Raw genomic sequence first — 20,032 nt, 5'->3', positions numbered from 1 at the left:
TACGTCTACGCCATGCGCTGAGATAAAACGGAAAAGCCGTGCACACCACCCATCTCCCTCTGGGTGTACTAACGCGTCTTGTACTTCATCGATTAGTGCATCGTGAGCTAGGCTATCCTTCTGCACGGCAATCCTGTTGTAGAATCCAATGCAAAGCTTGGCGAAAAAGAAATGGAGTGGTAGTTGTGCTAATTCAGCAAACAGCAGGCGATGCGATAATGGATGGATGGACATGCAGCCGCTTTCCAGAGGCCAAACGTTCTGCAAATGCTTTAGTATGTGCATGTTAATGTGTGCTAGTACTTGTGCTAATGGGCGGAGCGTTTAGAGGGGCGTTTAGGGCGCAGAGACGAAATCTGGCAGTCCCACCCACATCCGCGTGACGAAACCTTGGGGACCCCCAACCCCGACGACCGACCCTGAACTTTGAGGGCCCATAACTTTGCAATTACTACCCTGATTGAAACTCTGAAAGTGGATTTGGAGTCCTCTCGTCAAGCTCCTTCGTTTTAGAACATGGGGCCTTTCCCAGTCGAAACTACCCCCCCCCTGGTGTCACCCTGTGTCACTCGGTGGCTCATGAACTGCGCCTTGTAACCAATGCCCTCTTGTAACCAATGCCGCTCTTATAACCAATGCCGCGGATGAGCGAGTCGGAGCGCGCAGCTTTACCCCCGCACAAAACGCGTATAGACGCGGTGAGAAGCAAGGGAGGCCGGGGCGGAGGGATGACACTCGCCGTTTTGGCCGCTCTCATCCCGGGGAAGGCGCAAGGGGAGGCGAGGGGCCCCGTCGTGAGCAGGGCAGCACTGACTGACCCAAACCGTGTGCAACACTTCTTCGCTGCTCTTGAGTTTGACCTGGGCGCACACCCGACCGAATTAACCGATGCGCACGAATCGGCAGCGGTCAGGGGTGCGGGGTGGCCAACTCGGCCCATGTGATCGGCAACGGTCGGCAACCGCCCCCAATTCCCAGTTGCGACCAGGCCCCGGCCCGATTTCTTTGCATATACCTATAAGGAGTACCCCATAGAAGACCCCTGGCGCGCCGGGCGATTAGATTACTGGCCTTTGACCAAACTTGGCCATTTGAGCATCTTTACCGCATTTCCCGCCTCCACGCAGCGCCCGGTGCGCCAGGTGACCATCTAGAAGTGTTACGAAGTAGATGGAGCGAAGCGGATAAGGCGGTCGCTGTTGGCTGCCCTGGTCGCTGGCTCTGACGGTAGGGTCGCCGGCATCGCCCTTAGTCTTGTTTCAATGAATGATATGAGCTATACTTTGCTTCTATATTTAGCCCAGCGCATCGGGCATATCATCTGAGGCGTCGCTGGCTTTGATTGCTTCACAATTCAACGCTCTGCTGCTTCTTATACCTGTATCAAGCCTTTCCGCTATTACCTATACCATATTAACGAGGTGGTCATGGGCGAAATCTGCAAAGCGTTGCCCGCGCGACCAGGATTTTAGCTCGCAGTTTGAACCGGGGGTCCGGGTGCAGACGGGCCAGCTTTTGGTGCCCGCTACCAGCATCACATGCATCAACACCAGAAACCATCGCACCTGCAGCGCACTGCAGTTTAACCAATGCAGTTTCGAACTCGGGGCGCCATGCAACATTCCTTGCACGTCATAAATTGTTTGCCTTGGCTCGTTCCGCTATTTCTAGTATACTCAGGATGCCGATTGACTGGATGGAGGGCCGAGCGCACCTACGGCACGCCAGCCATGTCAGCTCGCAGCATCGCGATGCACTGGCCCCGGGCAAACGCATGCATACAGCCGTACCCATATTGTCTTTTGTTATTATATTAGCATATGGTTAACATAGGGCTAGTTCCCTGTGGTTAACAACGCCCGGTCTGGTGGTGGCGTGCCGACCGGCGTGTCATCGACCCACATTCACCCACATTCCGACGTGGGCAACCATTACTTGCTGTTATCCGAGGTGTATTCTCTGTTGGGCATGCAGGCGTTCGCTGCAATGGGCGTCGAGAAGAGCTAATGCGTTCTGTGCGGCACGTACGTACGTCAAGTCGAAGGACCCAACTACTGCAATGGAACCGGCGATTGCTGTTCTTACGTCGCAAACGGCAGCGCACCATCCTAGATGCAGCAGCAGCGGCAGCAACAGAGGCGAAGGGAGGCACGCTGGAGCAGTTCCCTGAGCATGAGCGCTTTGCAGTTTGCACGCATCATGCACAGCTTCAACGGCGACCCCAAGTGGGACCGCGCAGTCCAGGATGACTGGCACCGCAACGTGCACCGCAACGCAAGTGACGGTTTGGTGTTGCGGTTCCAGCAGCCCGCGCCTCTGCACGGAGCAGCACATCACTGACGCCTTGGTTTTCCCGGGGGCTTGCCGCCCCTGTGCCGGCGGCCCCACTACTGCAGCTGCCTTTGCACCATACCTGGCGCACAAGGCAGCTTGCAACGAGGTTGTGCTGCAGCGTTACCGGGCTGAGTCGCGCACCGTGCACCTTCCGTGCAGCCGCGCCAGTGGCGAGACTGCTGCCACTCAGAAACTTGACGTGCATCCCAGTATCGCGTGCCATGGCTTGGTCAGCGGCCTGGCACGAATAAACAGCAGCGAGTGCATGACAAGCAGTGATTGCCGCACACACACTTTATGGCAGTGGCGCACACGTATTTTCGACGTGGTTTGTTTACGCAGCTGTGCATGTCTGCTGCCATTTCAAAACACGGCATACTAGTGGCCCCTCTGTACATCTGGAAGGCAACCGTGAACTGGTGGTGTGGGCTGTGTCAGTCATAGTGGCCTGAGGGGCCTGACCATGTTATTGACCATGTATGTACACGTACGCGCTGATTGCGCCGGATTCTAGTTAAAGTGCCACGCACAGGAGGCGCTGGAGGGGATGGAGAGGTCACAGGGCAAGCAATGCAGATGCATGGGAAGTGTATTAGAGCTATATGTGTATGTACGGTATGCGTGGATGCATGCAAAGGGCGCATGGAGCATTTCATCCGTGAACGAGTGAAAAGGACTAGGAGCATGGAGTGGCAGGGGTGCCTGGGTGCGCGTGGGTGCGCTAGCAAGGGACCTGGTTTGGCACATGTGTTTGGGTGCTCAGTTTAGCAAGCCTGCACTGTGAATCCATCATGTAACCAGCAAGCTCCAGGCGCATTAGCCGGGTCGGCGGGGATGGCTTAGTGCCGGTCGCGTGGAGTACGAGGGGCAAAGTGCCCAGCGGCTTACACAGCCTGCACAGGGGGGCGCGAAGTTGGCGACGTCCGGCAAGGCCGTCCTGAACCGGCCCCACTTGTTTTATGCGCCCAAATTGGTTGTTACATGTCAAGTATCAAAGCAGCGCTGGCGCCTGCTATTGCGCAGTCTTGCTTTTGAACTCCGGCTCGAAATTGCACCTCGCCGGTCGCATGGAAGCCCCTCCCTGCTTGTAGTAGGCCCCCGAAGTCCTGAAACAAAGCTGCTTCAGAACTCCAATGTAATACAGGTCCATAGGTTGCTATCGCGCAGCTCTCCCTGCCTCCAAGCCGAGGTTCCAATTTGCGTCGGCAAGCATGTTTTCGACCACCGTCATATAGTCGCCCGGCGCGCCAGGGGTCTTCTATGAGGTGCCTCTTATTGGTCTATGCAAAGAAATCGGGCCGGGGCCTGGTCGCAACTGGGAATTGGGGGCGGTTGCCGACCGTTGCCGATCACATGGGCCGAGTTGGCCACCCCGCACCCCTGGCAGCGGTTGGCACATGAGTTGGCCTCGGCGCCCTTGCTGTCTTGGGCCTCTTTCCAAGCTATATGCACACCAAAGCTGCAAGTGTTTCACTGCACGTGAGTTTGTAACCTGAACTCTGGCTGGAGCACGCCGTTGAGTGCCCCCAACCGATAAGGACTGTTGGAAATTCTTTGGAAATTATCCACAGCTTACAGACGTGATACACATGGTTTGTGCGCAGCCTTCGTAGAGGGCGGTTTTGCCGCCCCCATTTGTCCGCCTTGGGAACGCCGAGGATAGGATTACATACAAAGCAGTGGAGCTCATATCCGCAAAAAAAATTAAGGTAGGGCTTGCGCTACCTGGCTACCTGTGACTCGACGGGGGCGCTGGTATTCAGACACCCCCATTTGTCTCGGCTAAGCTTGACTGTGTCATGATAACGACGCGCGTAACTGGGTCAACTGCGAAGGGCTTTGACTTTCGCCATCGCCTATGCTTCCCTCGTGACACGGCGCTTCCGCACATAATTTTTGCATATGCTCACTTTAACACACAATATCAGTACTCACGACACCTGTTCCTATGAATTGTCAACCGTGCGTGAAGAACGCGGCCACGAGAAATGCTTTGAACGCTTCCCGGGTCCTTAGGCACGGGAGTTGAGCGTGGGAGCTGCCTTGAGGAGCCGGCGCACATATGGAGGTGAGTCGGTGACGCTCGGGGCTCGGTGGCGAGCAAGGACCAAAGAAAATGAGCATCCGCGGCCCCGGATAATGCAGCGAGGCCCCTCGGGTTTCTCTGTGTTAGTCGAGGATATCTACGCCCTACAAACCTTACCCGGGCGTACCCCGGGCTGGCTAAATCACTGGGCGTGGACCTCGAAGAGGCAAAGCGTTCGACGTGAGGCAGCAGGCCTGCGGCTGTGCGGCATATTCAATTCGTCGTTGGCTTTTTGCAGAGATGGGTAGCTGCTGGTGTCGTGGGGCATTTGACTGGGCGAGCAGCTCGGCGAGGTGACCGCTCTGGGGCGGTTCACCTCGAGACGCCTTTAGTAAATGCCAATCCATAAAGCATAGGTTGAAAACTGAAAAGGAAGGGCTGGAGGGCACGCAGCTTTAAGAAAATTGGGAGCGTCAACTTTCGCTCGCCCAGGAAGCTGACCCCACTGTTGCGGTGGCGGACGTAGTGCTTTTGACCGTGCATGAGGTGAAATATTGTTTTGTGTGCTCTAAAACAGCTAGTGTCGGGTCTTGCGGCGGACAAGGCTTGCACTCGACTCGCGTATGGGGTTTTCTTCCGGTTACCCTCGCCACCCGCGCCCCAACGCGCCACGTTACTCCGACCGGCACCTTAGGCAGACTGAACGCCTCATGAACAACTGGTCCACTGTACATGTGACACCTCTACACCTCGCAGAAATATGAGTTCCTCAGCCGGACAGGAGAGGGGGCGTATGGGTCGGTATGGCGTGCCCGGGACAAGAACACGGGCATGATGGTGGCTGTGAAGAAGATGAAGGACGTGCCTACCACAGAAGAGGTGCGTTGGCGGCAAGCTTTGATTGGGTGAGACCTGACCCACGTTCGGGCTGTGTCAGCGGCGCGGGGCCGTACCGCCATAGTCACCTGGACCGGAATCGGCAGCGTTGGCATGAGCGTACCATGTGTTCGCGTTAGGCCTTAGGGGCATAGCGGCTAACCTGGGCTGTTACGTTCGCGGGCTGGGCTGGGTTGGGCCCGCCCAGTGGGTTGAGCAACACGCCAAACTTAAGGTATAACTGCCTGTCCTGTCACGCACACAGGAAGGGGAAATCGCCATGCGGGAGGTCCGTGTGCTGCAGCTGGCGAAACACGTGAACATCGTCAACCTGCTGGAGGCATATAAGAGTCAGAGTGGGCGCCTGTACCTTGTATTCGGTGAGGGGGGGCCTCGGGTAGCACAATTGGAACGTGGAGCCGTGGCCGAGGTCGCGGCTGGGCGGGCGCAATGGCAGCCGGGCGTGTACTGCTGGATGGCTGACGTGCTTCCCATGCGCGTTGTGTGCCCATGCGCAGAGTATGTGGAGCGCACGCTACTTCAAGAGCTGAAAGCCAACCGCGGCGGCATGCCGCCCGCTGCTGTCAAGTCGTTGACATGGCAGCTGCTGCAGTCGCTCTCATACCTGCACCGGAAGCAGATCATTCATCGAGATGTGGGTGCGGTTCATGGGGAGCACGGACGGTATGGGAAGGAGTGGCAGTTCGGGTTTTATGTATGGGACGAGCCTTTTGCACACTGCAGCCGGCGCCCTCTCACCGGGCGCCCCATGATTCGTCTGCGCAGGTCAAGCCGTCAAATATCCTGATTACGGAGAGCGGCGTCCTGAAGATTTGCGACTTCGGATTTGCGCGCGCCATGACCAGCTCCTCCGCGGACCCAGCCTACACCACGTACGTGGTCACGCGCTGGTACCGCGCGCCGGAAGGTGCGTGGGAAGCGGGCTGGGAAGCCCTCTGTTCCTTGATCGCTGCTTGCTTTCGCGCCCATGTTCGACCCAGGGCTCTGGTAAACAAGTTGAACCTTCTAAACCAACATTGCGCGTGCCTCACTGTGATCCGCAGTGCTTGTGGGCGACAACTACGGGCCGCCTGTGGACGTGTGGGCGCTGGGCTGCATCTTCGCTGAGATGTTGGCGGGCCGGCCACTGTTCCCGGGCAAGAATCATCACGACCAGCTGTGGCTAATTCTCAAGTGCCTGGGCACCATGACGGAGCGGCAGCTGGAGCTGCTGGACTCGGACCCGCAGTTTGCGTGCTTCAGGCTTCCCACGCAATCGGAGATCGAGCCGCTGGAGCACAGGTGGGCCGGTGCAGGCAGGGGGCAGCGTGGGGGCACGCCGCACAGGGGGGACGCCACAACTGATACCTTGTTATCAAGGCATACGGTAGGTTTGCCTGCCGGACCTGGCGCTTGAAACGAGCCCCGTCAAGCGCTAACGGTGTTGTGTTGATGGATTGCATGCCTGCAGGCTGAGCGCACTGAGTGGACCGGCGATGCAGTTTTTACGGGCGTGCCTTAACCCGGACCCCAAGCAGCGCGCCACCGCAGACGAGCTGTTGGCCATGCCGTACTTTTCGGGTGTCACGGACGTGCTGCCGGTGGACGACCTCATGGCATACCCGGTGCGTGCATGTGCGCACTTCTGTTACGTATTTTTGGAGCCGGGGCTGCGGGCAGAGCCGTACGACAGCAGTTTACAGTCTTCGGGTTCTAACATGTGTTCTTGCGTGTTCCCTTCAACAGGACGCCGACCTGCGCGCAAAGCTGGAAAAGGCGGTGGCGCAAGACGCCGCGGCCGCTGCAGCAGCAGCGCAGCGGGAGTCCTTGCTGTTGATGCCCAGCACCAGCAAGCGCGGGGTGCTGGCGCCCACTAACAGCAAGCAGCACATGAACCCGCACATGAACGGCCAGGCCGTGTCACCCGGCCGCAATGGCTCGGGTTTGCCGCTGGTGCACCACCAGCAGCAGCAGCAGCCGCTGCTCCAGCCGCACAGCAGCCAGCCCATGGTGGGTCCGCTCCCATCCAAGGCCGCCAGTGTGCAGCAGCTGTCGGCAGTGCACATGACGGAAGCGCGGCCGCCGCTGCAGCGGTACATTACGGCGCCGGCGGGCAGCATCGCCAGCAAGGTCATGTCGCAGCCGCCGCCGCTGCAGCCGCTGTCGCAACACGGCGGCTACTCGCAGGTGCCGCAGCCGCAGCAGCGCTCCCGCCCGAGCTCGGGTGGCGGTAACAACAGCCAGCAGCCTTCGCCGTCGGGCAGCAGCACAAGCAAGGCGTCGTCGCAGCAGCAGGTGGGGCCACCGGGGCCGGTGCGGGATGAGCGTGACCGCGAGCGCGAACGGGCGCCGGCGCCGTCCGGGAACGCGCTGGTGCCCTCAGGCATGAACGGCATGGGGCTTGGCAGCGGACTGCCCATGCGGCCCACGCGCGGCACGTGGCGATTCAGCGGGGACGGCGAGGCGGGTCTGCCTCCCACCATCACTCGCCAGCTGTCGGGCACGGTGAATTTCCAGACCTACAGCGGTGCAGCAGCTGGCGGCGGGGGCGCGGCAATGGAGCAGGGGCGCGGGGGGCCGGACCACGTGACGCCCTCCCTGCGTGCACCGCAGCAGCGCACCACGTGGAATGGCGCTGCGTCAGCTGCGCAGCCGTCGCAACGAAGCGGAGCCAGCAACGGCGGAGGCAGCAACAACAACAGTACCAGCGGTCAGGACCAGGGCCAGTCGCGCAGCTCGAGCATGAACGGGCAGGAGCAGGGCAGCAGCACTGCTGCGCACCGCAAGGCGCACAGCCTCGCGGGCAACGAGGGGCTGCACGTGAACGGCGGGGGCGGCGGTAGCGCGACGCTGCGCAACGGCGTCGCGCCTGGCGGTCTGACTGGGCTCCAAGGCCGCAGCCTGGCCCCGGCGCCAGCTAGCTCCAGCGGGCAGTCACAGGCCACGCACCCGGGCTTCCCATCCGCAAACGCAGCTGTGCGGCTCAGCCCCTCGCCGCCGCCCGGTAGCTATGGTGGCCCGCTGCGGTCCACCAACTCAGCGTCGCTGGTGCAGCCAGCCGCGCAGGCCTCACAGGGTCGCGGCAGCCACGACGGCATGGGCAACGGCCCCTCGGGTCAGCTGCTACTGGGCCCGTCTGTCCACGGCATCTCCATCGTGTCTGGCGGTGGGGGCGGCGGCAAGACATCCAACAGCGGCTTTCTGCCGCAGCCCGGGTATCCCGGGAGCACCTCCAGCATGCACGCCGGCGGCCTGCTGGAGCCGGAGGCGTCGGACTCGAGCTGCTACGCAGATGCCTCTGCCTACCTGAACGACGGCCGGCGTGCGTCAGACACAGTGCTGTACGCGGCGGCCGCCCTAAAAGAGGCGAAGCATAGGCTTGACAAGGCGTCAAACATGATCTCAGGGACCAGTCGGCCGCCAGGGCTGCTGGACGGCGTGCCGGTCGCTAACGGCGGGGCGGTGGGCGGCACACTTGACGGGGGCAGCCGCAGCGTGGGGCTAGGGGTGCTGCGCGCGCCTTCGTTTGGCAGGACGTCTGGGCCGCCCACGGGCATTCCGAACGGCCCGCCGTCTCCAGACACCGTCTTGCCATCCAACCTGCCGCCGCTGATGGGCGGCACGCCGCGCCGCATCTCGGCGCCCGAGTCCTCCACCACGTCGGGAGCGCTGGCGGCGTTGAACAACGCTACCAACGGCGGCGGCACCGGCGCGTTAGGCGCAGGCAGTGGCAGCAACAGTAGCCGCGCGCTCATGGGCAGCAGCCACCCACCGAGCGGTGGCGGCTACCTGCAGCGGCACAACAACAAGCAACAACATCAGCAGAGCCAGCAGCAGCAGGCAAACCTGCATGGCCAAGCATTGGCGCAGCTGCCGAGCATGGGCAGCGGCGATAGCGACGAGGGGGCCCAGGCTGCCAACATTAGTAGCAATGGTGCCTCCCATGGGACCTTCCTGCCTGCGCTGGAGGTCGGGAAGCCGGGCAGCCGCATACCGTCTGCATCCCTGGGGTCCACGTCCGGTGTGGGCGTGGGCCGTCGGCCAAGCAAGGGCTCGCTGCGCTCTGTGGGCCCGGAAGCGGCCCACTGCAAGCGTGAGGAGGCCATGAAGGCGCTTGCCCTGGAGGCGGTGCCGGAGGCCGGCGTTTTATGATGCGAATGTGGTCATTGTGACACCTAACTTCCGTAAGTACATACGTTACTCCGCGCTGTAGATAGGACGCGGCGTTCGCGCGGTGCCGCTCAAGCAGGGGACGCCAAGTTTTGAACCTGGGGCTAGTGCGTGTGGGCATTACTTGATAACGTGTAGCGGATTGACATTGACGGTGCCAGTGACTCCTGCCCTTTCCGGCTTATGGCTAAGGTTGACCGCGCCTTGACGCAGCATGGCTGAGCATGAACCACTCGTTCGACTTGACAGGTGGATGGGCCTTCGCCCGGCCATGGGTGGATGCATTGACAAAATAGTATGATTGCGCTGAGCGTGTATGACATTCAGGTTGCTGTTTCACCGTACTTTGGCAAAGAGGATGTATGGGCATGCTGGAGATTATTGCTTTGTGCTAGCTGTGGTGGCAGGGCAATAGTGGCATGGCTGGTTGACAAGGTAGTGTGCGCGTTTGGTCGGTCTTCTTCGTATATGATAGTGGATGGGCTACAGAAGTTGGCACAGGGTCAAATGACATGGCCGTGGCCTCGCTTGTATTGCGACCCTGAGTGGACACCGCTCAGTAAAGTGCGTAGCTGCTGCAAAGGGATCGGGATTTATGCTTTCACTGGTAACTGGGGTACGTTGGTTGGCAGCTATGCGCCAAGCGTGATGCTGCGGACCAGACGGTACGGCGAACGGTGAACTAGTCAACGCAATGCGTGGTGCACATAGCCCCTGTTAACGATGACCAAGAGTGGTGTTAGAGGGGACGGGGGTAGATGCTTGCCTGGTGAGTTGATACATGTCCCCAAATACTGCGAATTCCAAGAGGGTCCCATCCTGGTTCAAGCGTGCCGCGCTGTCGCGGGAGGGTAAACTTCGATTGATAGCCGAACTGCTGCAGGAACACAGGCTAAGCTGTTTGTGACGGCACCCAGCCGGGATGTCCTGGCTGTAATGCATTACCCTGTAATACATCGATATGCCGATGCGCGCCACAGTGTCACACGCACACTCCCCTGAGCCACAGCGTGGCTCGCCGCCATCCTGGTACTCCGATGCCCACGAACTCACCATGAGGCTCCATGGCGTCAAGACTCACTTGGTCTGCCATATGACGTCAAGAACCCTAGCAGCGAGCGGCGAGGGACCGCAGGAACGACGCAAGGGTTTTAAATTGTCCTTGGACTGCCTTGGCGCTTGCACATTAAACGGAGGGGGGGGGGAACCGTCTGAGGGGACGTATGGAGGGCCGGCGGGGAAGGTGATCGGCCGTGTGTGTCAGAATCCACATGATAGGCAACGCGGCCACATAGTATTGGTTCTGAACAGCATCATCCTATACTGCATCAATCGTTCCTGCGTCGCATTTGCGCAGCCAGTATGAGGTAGCCCCAGTCACGAAGAAACCGGAGAGCACGGCTCTCGCCTTTGAGCAACAATAGCCATGTCGGCCAATCGTCGCAGCACTAATAGTAATTCTGCATCTGGGGCGCGGAACGGTGCTCGAACGAGCAGCTCCGCGGACAATGTGAAGAAGTGGGTCGCGGAGGACACTCGAGAGGAGGGCAAGGCTGTTTTTAAAGCACACGTCAAGGAGACAAGCAACTTGGATGTTCTATCTCGGTGCAAGAAGCTCAACGAGCTTTTAAGCAGCGTAAGTCTCTGGGCATGCCGGTTTGGGCCGCTGCCTCTCGCTGCGTTCCCACGGTGCTCCAATGCGCGTGGCGGGCCTGGAAATAGGTACTCACAAGCGTGGCCGCTCAGTACCAGGTGTTCTTGTTGACAGCATAGTGAAAACCCCGAACCAACCCAGGCCCTTGTCCGCGTCCCCGCGCCCACAGGACGTGCTCAAAGGCAAAGGGGACTCCAAGGAGCAGCTGAAGGAGATTCTGGGCATTTTGCACTCGGGACCAAAGCGGCCCTCCTTTCTGGACAAACCGCCGGTGACGGCAACTGCAGGCAAGCGGCCGGTGCCGGCGCAAGCAGCGCAGCCTGTTGCAGCAGGGCCTTCTGGACACCTTGATGCGGATGCGCTGATGCGGCTGTTGGACTCGGAGGACGCGGACCAGGCGGCGAGGTAAGGAATGCCTTGTGTGCAACAGTGCGTGGGAGCTCATACCCGTACTTGGGAGCTCATACCCGTACTTGCGCCTCGCGCGGGCGGCGTGCTCTGCGCGGCCATGCTCTTGGCAAGCCGGTAACTGTGATGTCATGTGAACGGTGTGGCCTTGCGCAGGGCGAGCCCACCTTCCACCTCGCGCACCGGACAACCTCAAACGGCGGGGCCGCCAGCAGAGGACGTTGACGACCTCATCAACCTGCTCAATGACGCCTCGCCGGCACCCGGCAACGGCGCATTGCCGGTGCAGCAAAAGCAGCAGCGGGAGCGGGAGGAGGCCGAGCGGCAGCGGAGAATAAAGGAGGCGCAGGAGGAGGCGGAGCGGCACCGCAAAGCCAAGGAGGAGGCGGAGCGGCAGTGGAAAGTGCAGGAAGAGGCAGAGCGCCAGCGAAAAGCACTGGAGGACGAGGCTAAGGCTGAGGCGCAGCGCATGGATCGGATGCGGCGGGGCGCAGCGGTGTGCATCCAAGCTGCCTGGCGTGGGCACTGCGCTCGCCGCCTAGCAGCGGTACGGAGGAAGCAGCGCGCTGAACAGCGGGCGGCAGAGGTGCTTCAAGCGGCCTGGCGAGCACGGGGCGCTGCGCGGGAGCATCGTGCGCGCCTTGCCGCGGCGGCGGCGCTGCAGGCGGCTGTGCGGGCGTGGCAGGCGCGACGGGCGCTGCAGCGGCTGCGCGTGCAGGAGTTCCGGCGGCAGCACGCGGCGCGGCTTATCCAGCGGGCGTACCGCTACTACCGCTACACACGCGGATACACGTTGGGGCCGCTGAGGGTGCCGCCGCAGGGTGGCCCGCGGCCCGGCTCCGGATCGGGTGTGGACGGCGCGGCCTTGCTGGCGAAGCAGCTGCGGCTGCGCAGCGCGGTGGACGCACGGCTAGCGCCCGAGACGCCACAACAAGCGCAGGGTAAGTTTACCTTTGCTCTGGCGTGTTAGGGTACGGTATAGCTTACAGTTCTCTATGCGGACTCCTGGCCGCCTGAATGGCCGTTTTGACTTTCTTCCTGCCATGTTCTTGCTCCATTTCGCATTCCCGCACATCCAGCCATCGTGCACGCACCCAAACTTACTACTCTGCCGCCCTGCGACCTCTGCCTCTGCGGCAACGTTAACAGGGGACGACGATGCCTCGCAGCACCGCACAGTGGCCACGCACCGTGAGCGCGTGCGGCAGGTGAGCGCCAACGAGCGCAGCCGCCGCGCCGATCTCGGAGAGCGGGCAGTCATGGCGGGGTCTAGCCACCGCGACGAGGTGGAAGCCATGGCCATAGCACGCACGGGTATGGTTTCTGGACCGCCGCCCTCAGGACCCGGCAGCCAGCTGCCGCCCACGCAACGTGTGTCGTGCGGCGGTGACGGCGGAGGGCGGCCGTTGAGTCGGACAGGCAGCGGCGCGGGTGGCGGCTCGAGGCTTGGGCCGGAGGGCAGCGGCAGGCCGCCCACGGCAGCGTCGAGCAATGACGCGTTGGGTGCGCTACGGCCTAGCAGCAGCAGCTTGCGGCGGCTATCTGGGTCGGCCACGGGGCGGCCGGCTTCTCCCGGGATGCCGCCCTCACGGTGATGGGCAGGCGGGGGCCTGGGCACCGGACGGGAGCATGCTCGCCAGCAGCAGCGGGTGTCCGATGGCATTCTGCCCTTGACGTGGACGTTTGGTGTTCTAGCAAAATTGGATGTAAGTTGAAGTCTGGCTGGACGGTGATTCGGTGATCGGCGGGCCCGCACGTGGGATGACGAGTGCCATGTTTGCTGCATGTAGCATGCAGTGTCCTAAGCAACGGGCAGACGGGCTGTGGCTGCGCCTCCCAGCAGCAATGCTTGCATGCGATCTTCTGTGACAGCCAGGACCAAGCATGACTCGTGCAGTCGTGCTCGAGTGAATGGGTACTCTTGGTCGATGCCATCGGTTGCTTCCAGGGCGGGGTGATGGGCAGGGGCGGGTGCTTGTAAGATCGGCGATTCATGTTTATACCGTTGCGCATACACATTGGTGCAGGCAGCCTGCATGGTTCGAGGCTGGCTAGATAAGCGGGATCGTAGCGCAAAGCCGGGGGCAAGTAGGGTGCAGTGCAGGGCAGGGGAGGTGCAGGGCCTCCAGCAGAGCGTGTACGTAGGCAGGTATTGGGTGTTTGTGTCCAGAGACGAGGTCTGCATTGATCGGACTTGCGACAAGCAATGCGTGCTTTGTGTGAACTGCATTGCGTGAATGGATCTCTGGATGGCACTAGGAGGGTGTTCGCGGCTGCAGGGCGCTGGAAAGCGCGCCCGCTGTACATATGATCACTGAATAGCTCTGATTTGAGAGGCGGAAGTGCATTGTCTGCTTGGCCCCAGAGCGAAAGCATTGAAGTGCGGAAGCCTGAATGCCTGATGCGTAGCGCAGGGCTCCACAAGTCCCTGTGGGCCGACCGGTATTGCAGCAGGGGCCCCTTTCCTGCGGTGTGCTGTCACGTACCGTTGGCTCGGTGCTGAGAGCTACGTGCGCATGACGAGGTTATCTGGCATGCTTGCACCTTGTTACAGGCGTGTGCACCACCGGTTCGCGTTGTAACCTGTTGCAACCAGGATGCCAAATCTATGGTGAACTAGTTGGCCTCAATCGCCAAACGTCAATGCTGAGGACATTCCTGTCCAAGTCACTCCGTGAGCTCATCATGTGACCCTTTGTGTCACAACCTCGGCCTGTGCCATGCCGGTCTATTGGTCATACTGAACGAACATACTTGCACCTGTCTACGGTCACTGCTAATGCACGGCGATGTAACATGTCAGAGACGGGGTCCTCTCCCTGCCCGGGTCACTCGTACGAGTTAAATACTGTCAGTCTCACGTCCATCAAGTCACCTAGCCGTTCCCTGCACCCAACTCATGCGGCATGCCGCCTCTGCTTTGCATGCCCACGGCCCCTCCACCACAAGCTGGTTCCCTCCAAGAGCCGATGCTGCTGCTGCTTTACTCCACGCCCAGGCGCTTCTTGAAGTCGTCCACCATACGCTCCAGGCCTTCGCGCAGCGGCACCACCGGCTCCCAGCCCAACGTCGTCTTGACCTTGGTGATGTCGGGCTTGCGGCACTTGGGGTCGTCGGCGGTGTTCTCGCGGTACTCGATAACGGCCTTGGGGTTGACCACCTCCTTGACCAGGTTGGCCAGCTCCAGCATCGTGAACTCACCCTGGAGACACAAAGACAGCACGAGGTACGGCACTTGTCAGGCCCGGGCGCTGCTTGTAGCCTACTTGCGTGCTATGGCACACGTCGTCGTGTACGATTGACACACTACTGGGGTTTCTCGTCGGCGTACGTCGGCGCAACTTAACGCCTTGCACTTCCCTGAACCTGGCCTTGCCCTGCTTCGTCCCCGGTAGCTCGTCTGACCCACTAGCCTCCTCCTTACCGGGTTGCCGATGTTGAAGGGGCCGATCTCAGGCCCGTCCATCACCGTGACCAGGCCCTTCACCAGGTCGCTCACGTACTGGAACGAGCGCGTCTGCTGGCCGTCGCCGTACACGGTGATGGGCTTGTTGGTCAGCGCCTGGGACACGAAGTTGCTCACCACGCGGCCGTCGTCAAGCGCCATGCGGGGGCCGTACGTGTTGAAGATGCGCACGATGCGCACCTGCGCGCACATGGCGGCGAGGAGGCGGACGACAGCAGGGAGCCGGTAGCAATTGGCATTGGCGCTAGGCTGACTGTGGCAGGAAACGGGCTGACTCATTGTGCCGCCCCCGCCGCAATTGTGCATGCGTTTAAGTGCGGGCTGTCGCGGCTCCCAGCATTTGTGTTCGCCTTCATTTCATGTCCGCAAGGGCCCCACAAGCCGTGTGGCAACGCACGCCTGCATCCGACCACAGGGGCCCAGGATCCTGGCCATCCAGCCCATCCCGCCCAGGCCGTATGCCAAGCCGCAAACTTTACCTGCAGGTTGTGCTCGCGGTAGTAGTCCATGGTCAGGGTCTCCGCCACACGCTTGCCTGTTCATAGAAGAGCCAGTAGAAACCGTCAGTTTTACAAACAGGCGACATCACTTTGGCATTGGGTGGGCCAGCTGCCATAGATCCGGCCTCCTGCAACCCTTCAGACAATACTCCCCAAGGCCCCCACGTGCTCACCCTCGTCGTAGCACGAGCGCTCGCCGATGGGGTTGACGTTGCCCCAGTAGGTCTCGCGCTGAGGGTGCTCCAGCGGGTCACCGTAGACCTCGCTGGTGCTGGTGATGAGGAAGCGCGCCTTGCAGCGCTTGGCCAGGCCCAGCATGTTCATGGTGCCCAGGAAGCTGGTCTTGGCGGTCTTGATGGGGTTGTACCTGTTGGTGGTGAGAGTGGAGGAGGCACGTTAGGTATATATACGAGTTGAAGCCACGTGCCCCAGCACTGTCCTGGCTGGTGCGCCGACGCAGACGTCGCCCTCCCGAGCCGTTCCCTACGAGTGGTTTGTGCGCCGCGGAAACGCGGAAGGACAGGCAGGGAAGGAGCCACGGCCTCCCAACCCACGCCGCACATGGAAACGACCCCTTCGCATCCCCACCGCCACAATATTCACACCCGTCCACCACCATCCAAAAACTGCAGTATGAGCCCTCTGGCAGAGGGGCGCCGCAACGATCCTTCGGCATGCAACAGTTCGACCCTCGCCAACACCTGCCCGAATGATACGTCTGCTTACTTATAGTGAATTGGTGATGCGGGGCAGGCGCAGTGGAAGATTTGGTCCACCTCCAAGAGGATTGGCTCAACCACATCGTGGCGAATGACCTCAAAGTTGGGCTTGCCAATTAGGTGGGCAATGTTCTCCTTGCTGCCAGTGAAGAAGTTGTCCAGGCAGATCACCTACAGCATAACAGCGACCAGTTGCGACTCTGCACGAATGCCGATCGACGAAAGCTGGGTCACCCAACCCAGTCTTTTGAGCCCAAGACCTACGTGGTCGCCACGAGCCACCAGGTAGTCACACAGGTGGCTGCCCACGAAGCCAGCACCACCAGTAACCAGCACGCGGTTGCGCTCGCAGCGCGGCTTCGTCTTAATAAGGGTACCAGCACCGTTTTGCGACATTTTTGTTAGCTACTCGTATTTCCACGTGGGTTGTGGAGTAAAGAGTGCGGAGGCAGGGGCGAGTGCTAAATTTTAGTGCCGACCTCGCATGGGGCGGCACTGCACCAGCCCGCTACAGCTGCAGACCGCACAAACTTGCATACAAAGTCATCGACATCAACACCACAAATTTGTTACAGTCCCAAAAGCCATTTGGTATGCGCGGTGGGCCACGTGGGCCCTGAAACCTCGGGCCGTGTCACTCGCTACGCCCCTGCCAAGCGTCAGCCCTGCACATCCACCGGGTCCGCGTCCTCTGAGCCTGATGCCTTTCAGACATGTTATATGAACCACGTACGAAACACATTAAGCAGAAGCGCTCTGACCCTCACTTTCCGCTTTTGCAATGGCTTCAGCGTTTCCGCGGGTCCTGTCAGCCTAGCCTGCCTTCATTCTGCAAACACCCCTTGTATCCGCCGCAACCCAATACCGTAGCGTAACAGCAGAGCCGTAGCTCAAACCCCGCCGCCTTCACAGCCACTTAGAGGCCGAGCCGCCTGTGCGCTCCCCGTGCCCCATGCGCCGCAGCCCCAGCTCCCGCCTTGACTGGCGTGGCGCTCGCAGACTTGCATGCTCGGCCTTGCCGAAGGCCTCCTCCAGCTTTCGTGCCGCGACCACGCCCGTCAAGCAGGCTGTCCCCGCATGGACAGCAACGGCACGTACCAGCAAGGCAGCTGAGGCTGCTGAGGCCATTGATCGAGCAGGCATTACCGACAGCGCCGCTACTGCTGGACCAAGGTGCGGCGCCAGTCGCTGCGGCCGCCGTGAGCGGCATCTGCTGGCAGGTAGCATGGAAGGCAGGCAGGCCCAAGAATTAATCATAGCAATCAGGTGTGTTGGCCTGTGGCAGTGGCATTTCTTGCACGAAAATCAAACGGCGTCCCCAGCTCCTACGACACTCACCAGTCCGCTAACATGAGGCCCTGGGTACAAGGGCGCTGCAGCCGCGTAGCCATATGCTGGCGCATAAGGGCCGCCGTGCTGTGCGCCCGCCTGTTGCCACGCAAGCCCGCCGCTGCCGGGGCCTGCTGTCACAGCCACACCTACAACTGGCTGCCCCGGCTGATAGCCAGCGCCTGAACTTGCTGGCTGCTGGGGTGCAAACGGCGGGTGCTGACTGTCCTGAGGCAACTGACCATCGACTGAATTTGCGGTGTAGCTTGGGCCCGGGCCATACGCCCACGGCTGCGCAGAACCGCCACCACCTTCTCCCAGCGTCTGGAGCACGCCGGCATTAGCCGAGGTAGCGGCTTGCAGTGGCATCGATGCAGGTTGAGTGGCCGCCGGCACGGGTGCCATGGTGCCGTGTCCCGCCCACGCCCGCTGCAGCTCCCGCCGCAGCGATTTGGCCTCCGTCTCCGCAGCTGCGGCGTGTGCGGTCTGCCGCTGCAGCTCAAGCCGCACCGCCACCACCGCTTCTTGGGCGTCACGCAGCCGCCGCTCCGTGTCCTTAAGCGAGTCGCTGGTGCGCCTTTCAGAGGACTGCGGCGCCAGGGAGCAGTCGAGGGTGCGGGATGAGAGGTGCAAATGCTTAACATCTTCGTAGGTTTGTACCACAGTCGTCGCACGGTGCCGCATGTCAGCGCACGCGAGCTCATGTCCTGCCCCAGCTCCTACCACTCGCCCCAGCCGCCTTCCACGTACCTCTTCCTTTCGCCGATTGCCCGCAACCCGTACACCCGAATGCTGCACTCACCTGCAACGCCAGCAGCTCCCCACGCTGCTTGTCGGCCGCGCCTCTTAGCGCGTTGTAGGCGTTCATCCAGGTGCCCAGCGCGGCCTGGTGCTCCGCGCTGCGCGAGTCGCCAGCGCGGCCCAGCTCCGCGACCTGGGTGATAAGCTCACGAATGCGCTCGTCGCGCAGCGCCAGCGCCTGATGTCGCTCCTCGCGCAGGTCTGCCAGGGTGAGCTCCGTCGCCGCCAGTGACCGCGTCGCAGCCTCCGCCTCCGCCGCCTTCTCCGACGCTTGCCGCTGCGCCGCCTCCGCCTGCATGAGCGGCGTGTAGGAACGGGCGCTATAAGGACGTGCCGCATGAGCTGAAGCGTTCTGTGTAGCCGGCATCAGTCACCTGGGCGACCATAAGCAACCTATGTTATAGCACGTGCTAATGGACGCATCCACACACGTGTGCCGCACAATGCACGCACCTGCTGCAGCACCTGACTGCGCTCCGCCAGCAGCTCACGCAAGTTGGCCCGCGCGCCGTCCAGCTGCTCCGCCGTCTCGCCCAGCCGCCGCCGCAGCGAGCCCACCTGCTCATCGCGGTCGCTGCGGATGGAGCCCAACTCCTGATCCCTGTGTGCGAGTGAATGGTGCGGAGTGGCGAAGGTCTGCATTCCAGCAGCAGGTCAGCGCACGCCCCAAATACACCGCAAATCAAGGGCCATCCGTCGCAGCTCTCTTTGAAATGCAAATTCCCCTTCACGCCCTAAGCTCGCACCAACATCAGCTCCCGCGCGGACCTGCGCTCCATCTCCGCCGACAAAGCGGAGCTGTGGCTCTCCGCCGCGCGCCGTGCGCCCAGCTCCAGCCGTTCCACCTGCACTATAAGTAGCTGCCGCTCGCTCTCGGTGGCACGCAGCCGCTGCTCACAGCTGGCCAGCGCCTGTTCGTTGCGACGAAGTCACAGGAGGAGGGTACTCGGGCGTCAGCTCGGCGCGCACGCCTTTGCCGGGCCCCGCGCTGCACACAGAGCACAGCGCAGTGAAAACAACGAAACCGGCCTTGGCGTTCTGAAGGATGACTATAAAGCGCGTTTCGGGCAGCGCATTCACCCAGGCATACACACGAACACTGTACTTCATTCTGGCCCCGCCTACCATCTCTCGCGCCACCAGCTGGTCGCGCAGCTCCTCCAGGCTTTTCTTGTAGCCGTCAATCAACTCATCGCGGCTATTCAGCACCTGCACGAGATCATATTCACATATTGGGGCTTGTGCTCGCCATGCACACAGAAACTGCTCAGCAGGAGCCGAACACCCGGGCAGGACTCGCGACACAGCACCCCTGCGATACAGTCCACACGGGCGTGTGCCCGCCCCACCTCTTGTGTCTTCCTGAGCTCTATCTGCAGCTGCACCATTTCCCGCTCAGTAATTGGCGCCGCGCCATGCTGCCCAGTGGAGACTCCGTAGGCTGCAAAGCTTTCCGTCGTGTGCTGTGGGGCTCGGGGGCCCGGCGCAGGCAGGCCCGCGACACGCGGAGTCGCGCCAGGTCGGAGAGGAGCTCCCTGACCGCGCATGATAACAAGCGACGCGGAAGCCTGCAAGCGCCCGAAGCTTTCCAAAACGTCTAAGTCGAGTCGTCTAGCTCGGACCTGTCCATGGCTGTCAACAATCCCTCGTGAACCGCGTGGAGCCTAGGCTCATATACTTGACTGCCTGATAAATTAATCAAAGAGCTGTGCGCGACCAGCTGTGGGCAGGCATGCGCTGCGTTGGCTC

General features: G+C 61.3%; 4 protein-coding genes across 4 annotated transcripts; 2 read left to right on the top strand and 2 right to left on the bottom strand.

The window, feature by feature from the left end:
- Positions 1–4,038: 4,038 nt before the first annotated feature.
- On the top strand, positions 4,039–10,370 carry CHLRE_03g169500v5 (uncharacterized protein). Its single transcript, XM_043060852.1, has 8 exons — positions 4,039–4,402; positions 5,117–5,239; positions 5,502–5,616; positions 5,755–5,891; positions 6,023–6,164; positions 6,301–6,538; positions 6,708–6,861; positions 6,983–10,370. The coding sequence occupies exons 1-8, from the start codon at positions 4,397–4,399 to the stop codon at positions 9,386–9,388; spliced, it is 3,321 nt and encodes a 1,106-aa protein (XP_042925981.1). The 5' UTR covers positions 4,039–4,396; the 3' UTR covers positions 9,389–10,370.
- A 368-nt stretch (positions 10,371–10,738) lies between these two features.
- CHLRE_03g169450v5 (uncharacterized protein) lies at positions 10,739–13,984 on the top strand. The gene is made up of 4 exons (XM_001703281.2): positions 10,739–11,042; positions 11,230–11,465; positions 11,625–12,409; positions 12,618–13,984. The coding sequence occupies exons 1-4, from the start codon at positions 10,833–10,835 to the stop codon at positions 13,061–13,063; spliced, it is 1,677 nt and encodes a 558-aa protein (XP_001703333.2). The 5' UTR covers positions 10,739–10,832; the 3' UTR covers positions 13,064–13,984.
- A 2-nt stretch (positions 13,985–13,986) lies between these two features.
- CHLRE_03g169400v5 (uncharacterized protein) lies at positions 13,987–16,579 on the bottom strand. The gene is made up of 6 exons (XM_001703442.2): positions 16,418–16,579; positions 16,161–16,324; positions 15,608–15,801; positions 15,414–15,469; positions 14,893–15,114; positions 13,987–14,670 (listed from the first exon to the last, which is right to left on the bottom strand). The coding sequence occupies exons 1-6, from the start codon at positions 16,547–16,549 to the stop codon at positions 14,452–14,454; spliced, it is 987 nt and encodes a 328-aa protein (XP_001703494.1). The 5' UTR covers positions 16,550–16,579; the 3' UTR covers positions 13,987–14,451.
- Positions 16,580–16,710: 131 nt separating this feature from the next.
- Positions 16,711–19,958, bottom strand: CHLRE_03g169350v5 (uncharacterized protein). Its single transcript, XM_001703443.2, has 7 exons — positions 19,633–19,958; positions 19,409–19,492; positions 19,052–19,194; positions 18,737–18,884; positions 18,285–18,575; positions 17,492–18,070; positions 16,711–17,363 (listed from the first exon to the last, which is right to left on the bottom strand). The coding sequence occupies exons 1-7, from the start codon at positions 19,828–19,830 to the stop codon at positions 17,070–17,072; spliced, it is 1,737 nt and encodes a 578-aa protein (XP_001703495.2). The 5' UTR covers positions 19,831–19,958; the 3' UTR covers positions 16,711–17,069.
- Between the last annotated feature and the right edge of the window lie 74 nt (positions 19,959–20,032).

Source organism: Chlamydomonas reinhardtii, chromosome 3 (genome assembly GCF_000002595.2).
Source record: "Chlamydomonas reinhardtii strain CC-503 cw92 mt+ chromosome 3, whole genome shotgun sequence".
NCBI lineage: Eukaryota > Viridiplantae > Chlorophyta > Chlorophyceae > Chlamydomonadales > Chlamydomonadaceae > Chlamydomonas > Chlamydomonas reinhardtii.
Note: the sequence above shows the minus strand (reverse complement) of the source record. Positions and strands in the feature narration are given on the sequence as shown.

What these genes read in the sequence shown, in the direction of transcription:
- CHLRE_03g169500v5 (XM_043060852.1), top strand. An exon ending in ACGTGCCTACCACAGAAGAG is followed by an intron (nt 5,240 to 5,501) that starts GTGCGTTGGCGG and finishes TCACGCACACAG; the next exon opens with GAAGGGGAAATCGCCATGCG. An exon ending in CTGGTACCGCGCGCCGGAAG is followed by an intron (nt 6,165 to 6,300) that starts GTGCGTGGGAAG and finishes TGTGATCCGCAG; the next exon opens with TGCTTGTGGGCGACAACTAC.
- CHLRE_03g169350v5 (XM_001703443.2), bottom strand. Translation starts at nt 19,830, where the DNA reads ATGCGCGGTCAGGGAGCTCCTCTCCGACCTGGCGCGACTCCGCGTGTC. An exon ending in AGCTCAGGAAGACACAAGAG is followed by an intron (nt 19,493 to 19,632) that starts GTGGGGCGGGCA and finishes GATCTCGTGCAG; the next exon opens with GTGCTGAATAGCCGCGATGA. An exon ending in AGCTGGTGGCGCGAGAGATG is followed by an intron (nt 19,195 to 19,408) that starts GTAGGCGGGGCC and finishes CGCAACGAACAG; the next exon opens with GCGCTGGCCAGCTGTGAGCA.
- CHLRE_03g169450v5 (XM_001703281.2), top strand. Translation starts at nt 10,833, where the DNA reads ATGTCGGCCAATCGTCGCAGCACTAATAGTAATTCTGCATCTGGGGCG. An exon ending in TCAACGAGCTTTTAAGCAGC is followed by an intron (nt 11,043 to 11,229) that starts GTAAGTCTCTGG and finishes CCGCGCCCACAG; the next exon opens with GACGTGCTCAAAGGCAAAGG. An exon ending in GACGCGGACCAGGCGGCGAG is followed by an intron (nt 11,466 to 11,624) that starts GTAAGGAATGCC and finishes GGCCTTGCGCAG; the next exon opens with GGCGAGCCCACCTTCCACCT.
- CHLRE_03g169400v5 (XM_001703442.2), bottom strand. Translation starts at nt 16,549, where the DNA reads ATGTCGCAAAACGGTGCTGGTACCCTTATTAAGACGAAGCCGCGCTGC. An exon ending in TGGTGGCTCGTGGCGACCAC is followed by an intron (nt 16,325 to 16,417) that starts GTAGGTCTTGGG and finishes GTTATGCTGTAG; the next exon opens with GTGATCTGCCTGGACAACTT. An exon ending in GCGCTCGTGCTACGACGAGG is followed by an intron (nt 15,470 to 15,607) that starts GTGAGCACGTGG and finishes TTCTATGAACAG; the next exon opens with GCAAGCGTGTGGCGGAGACC.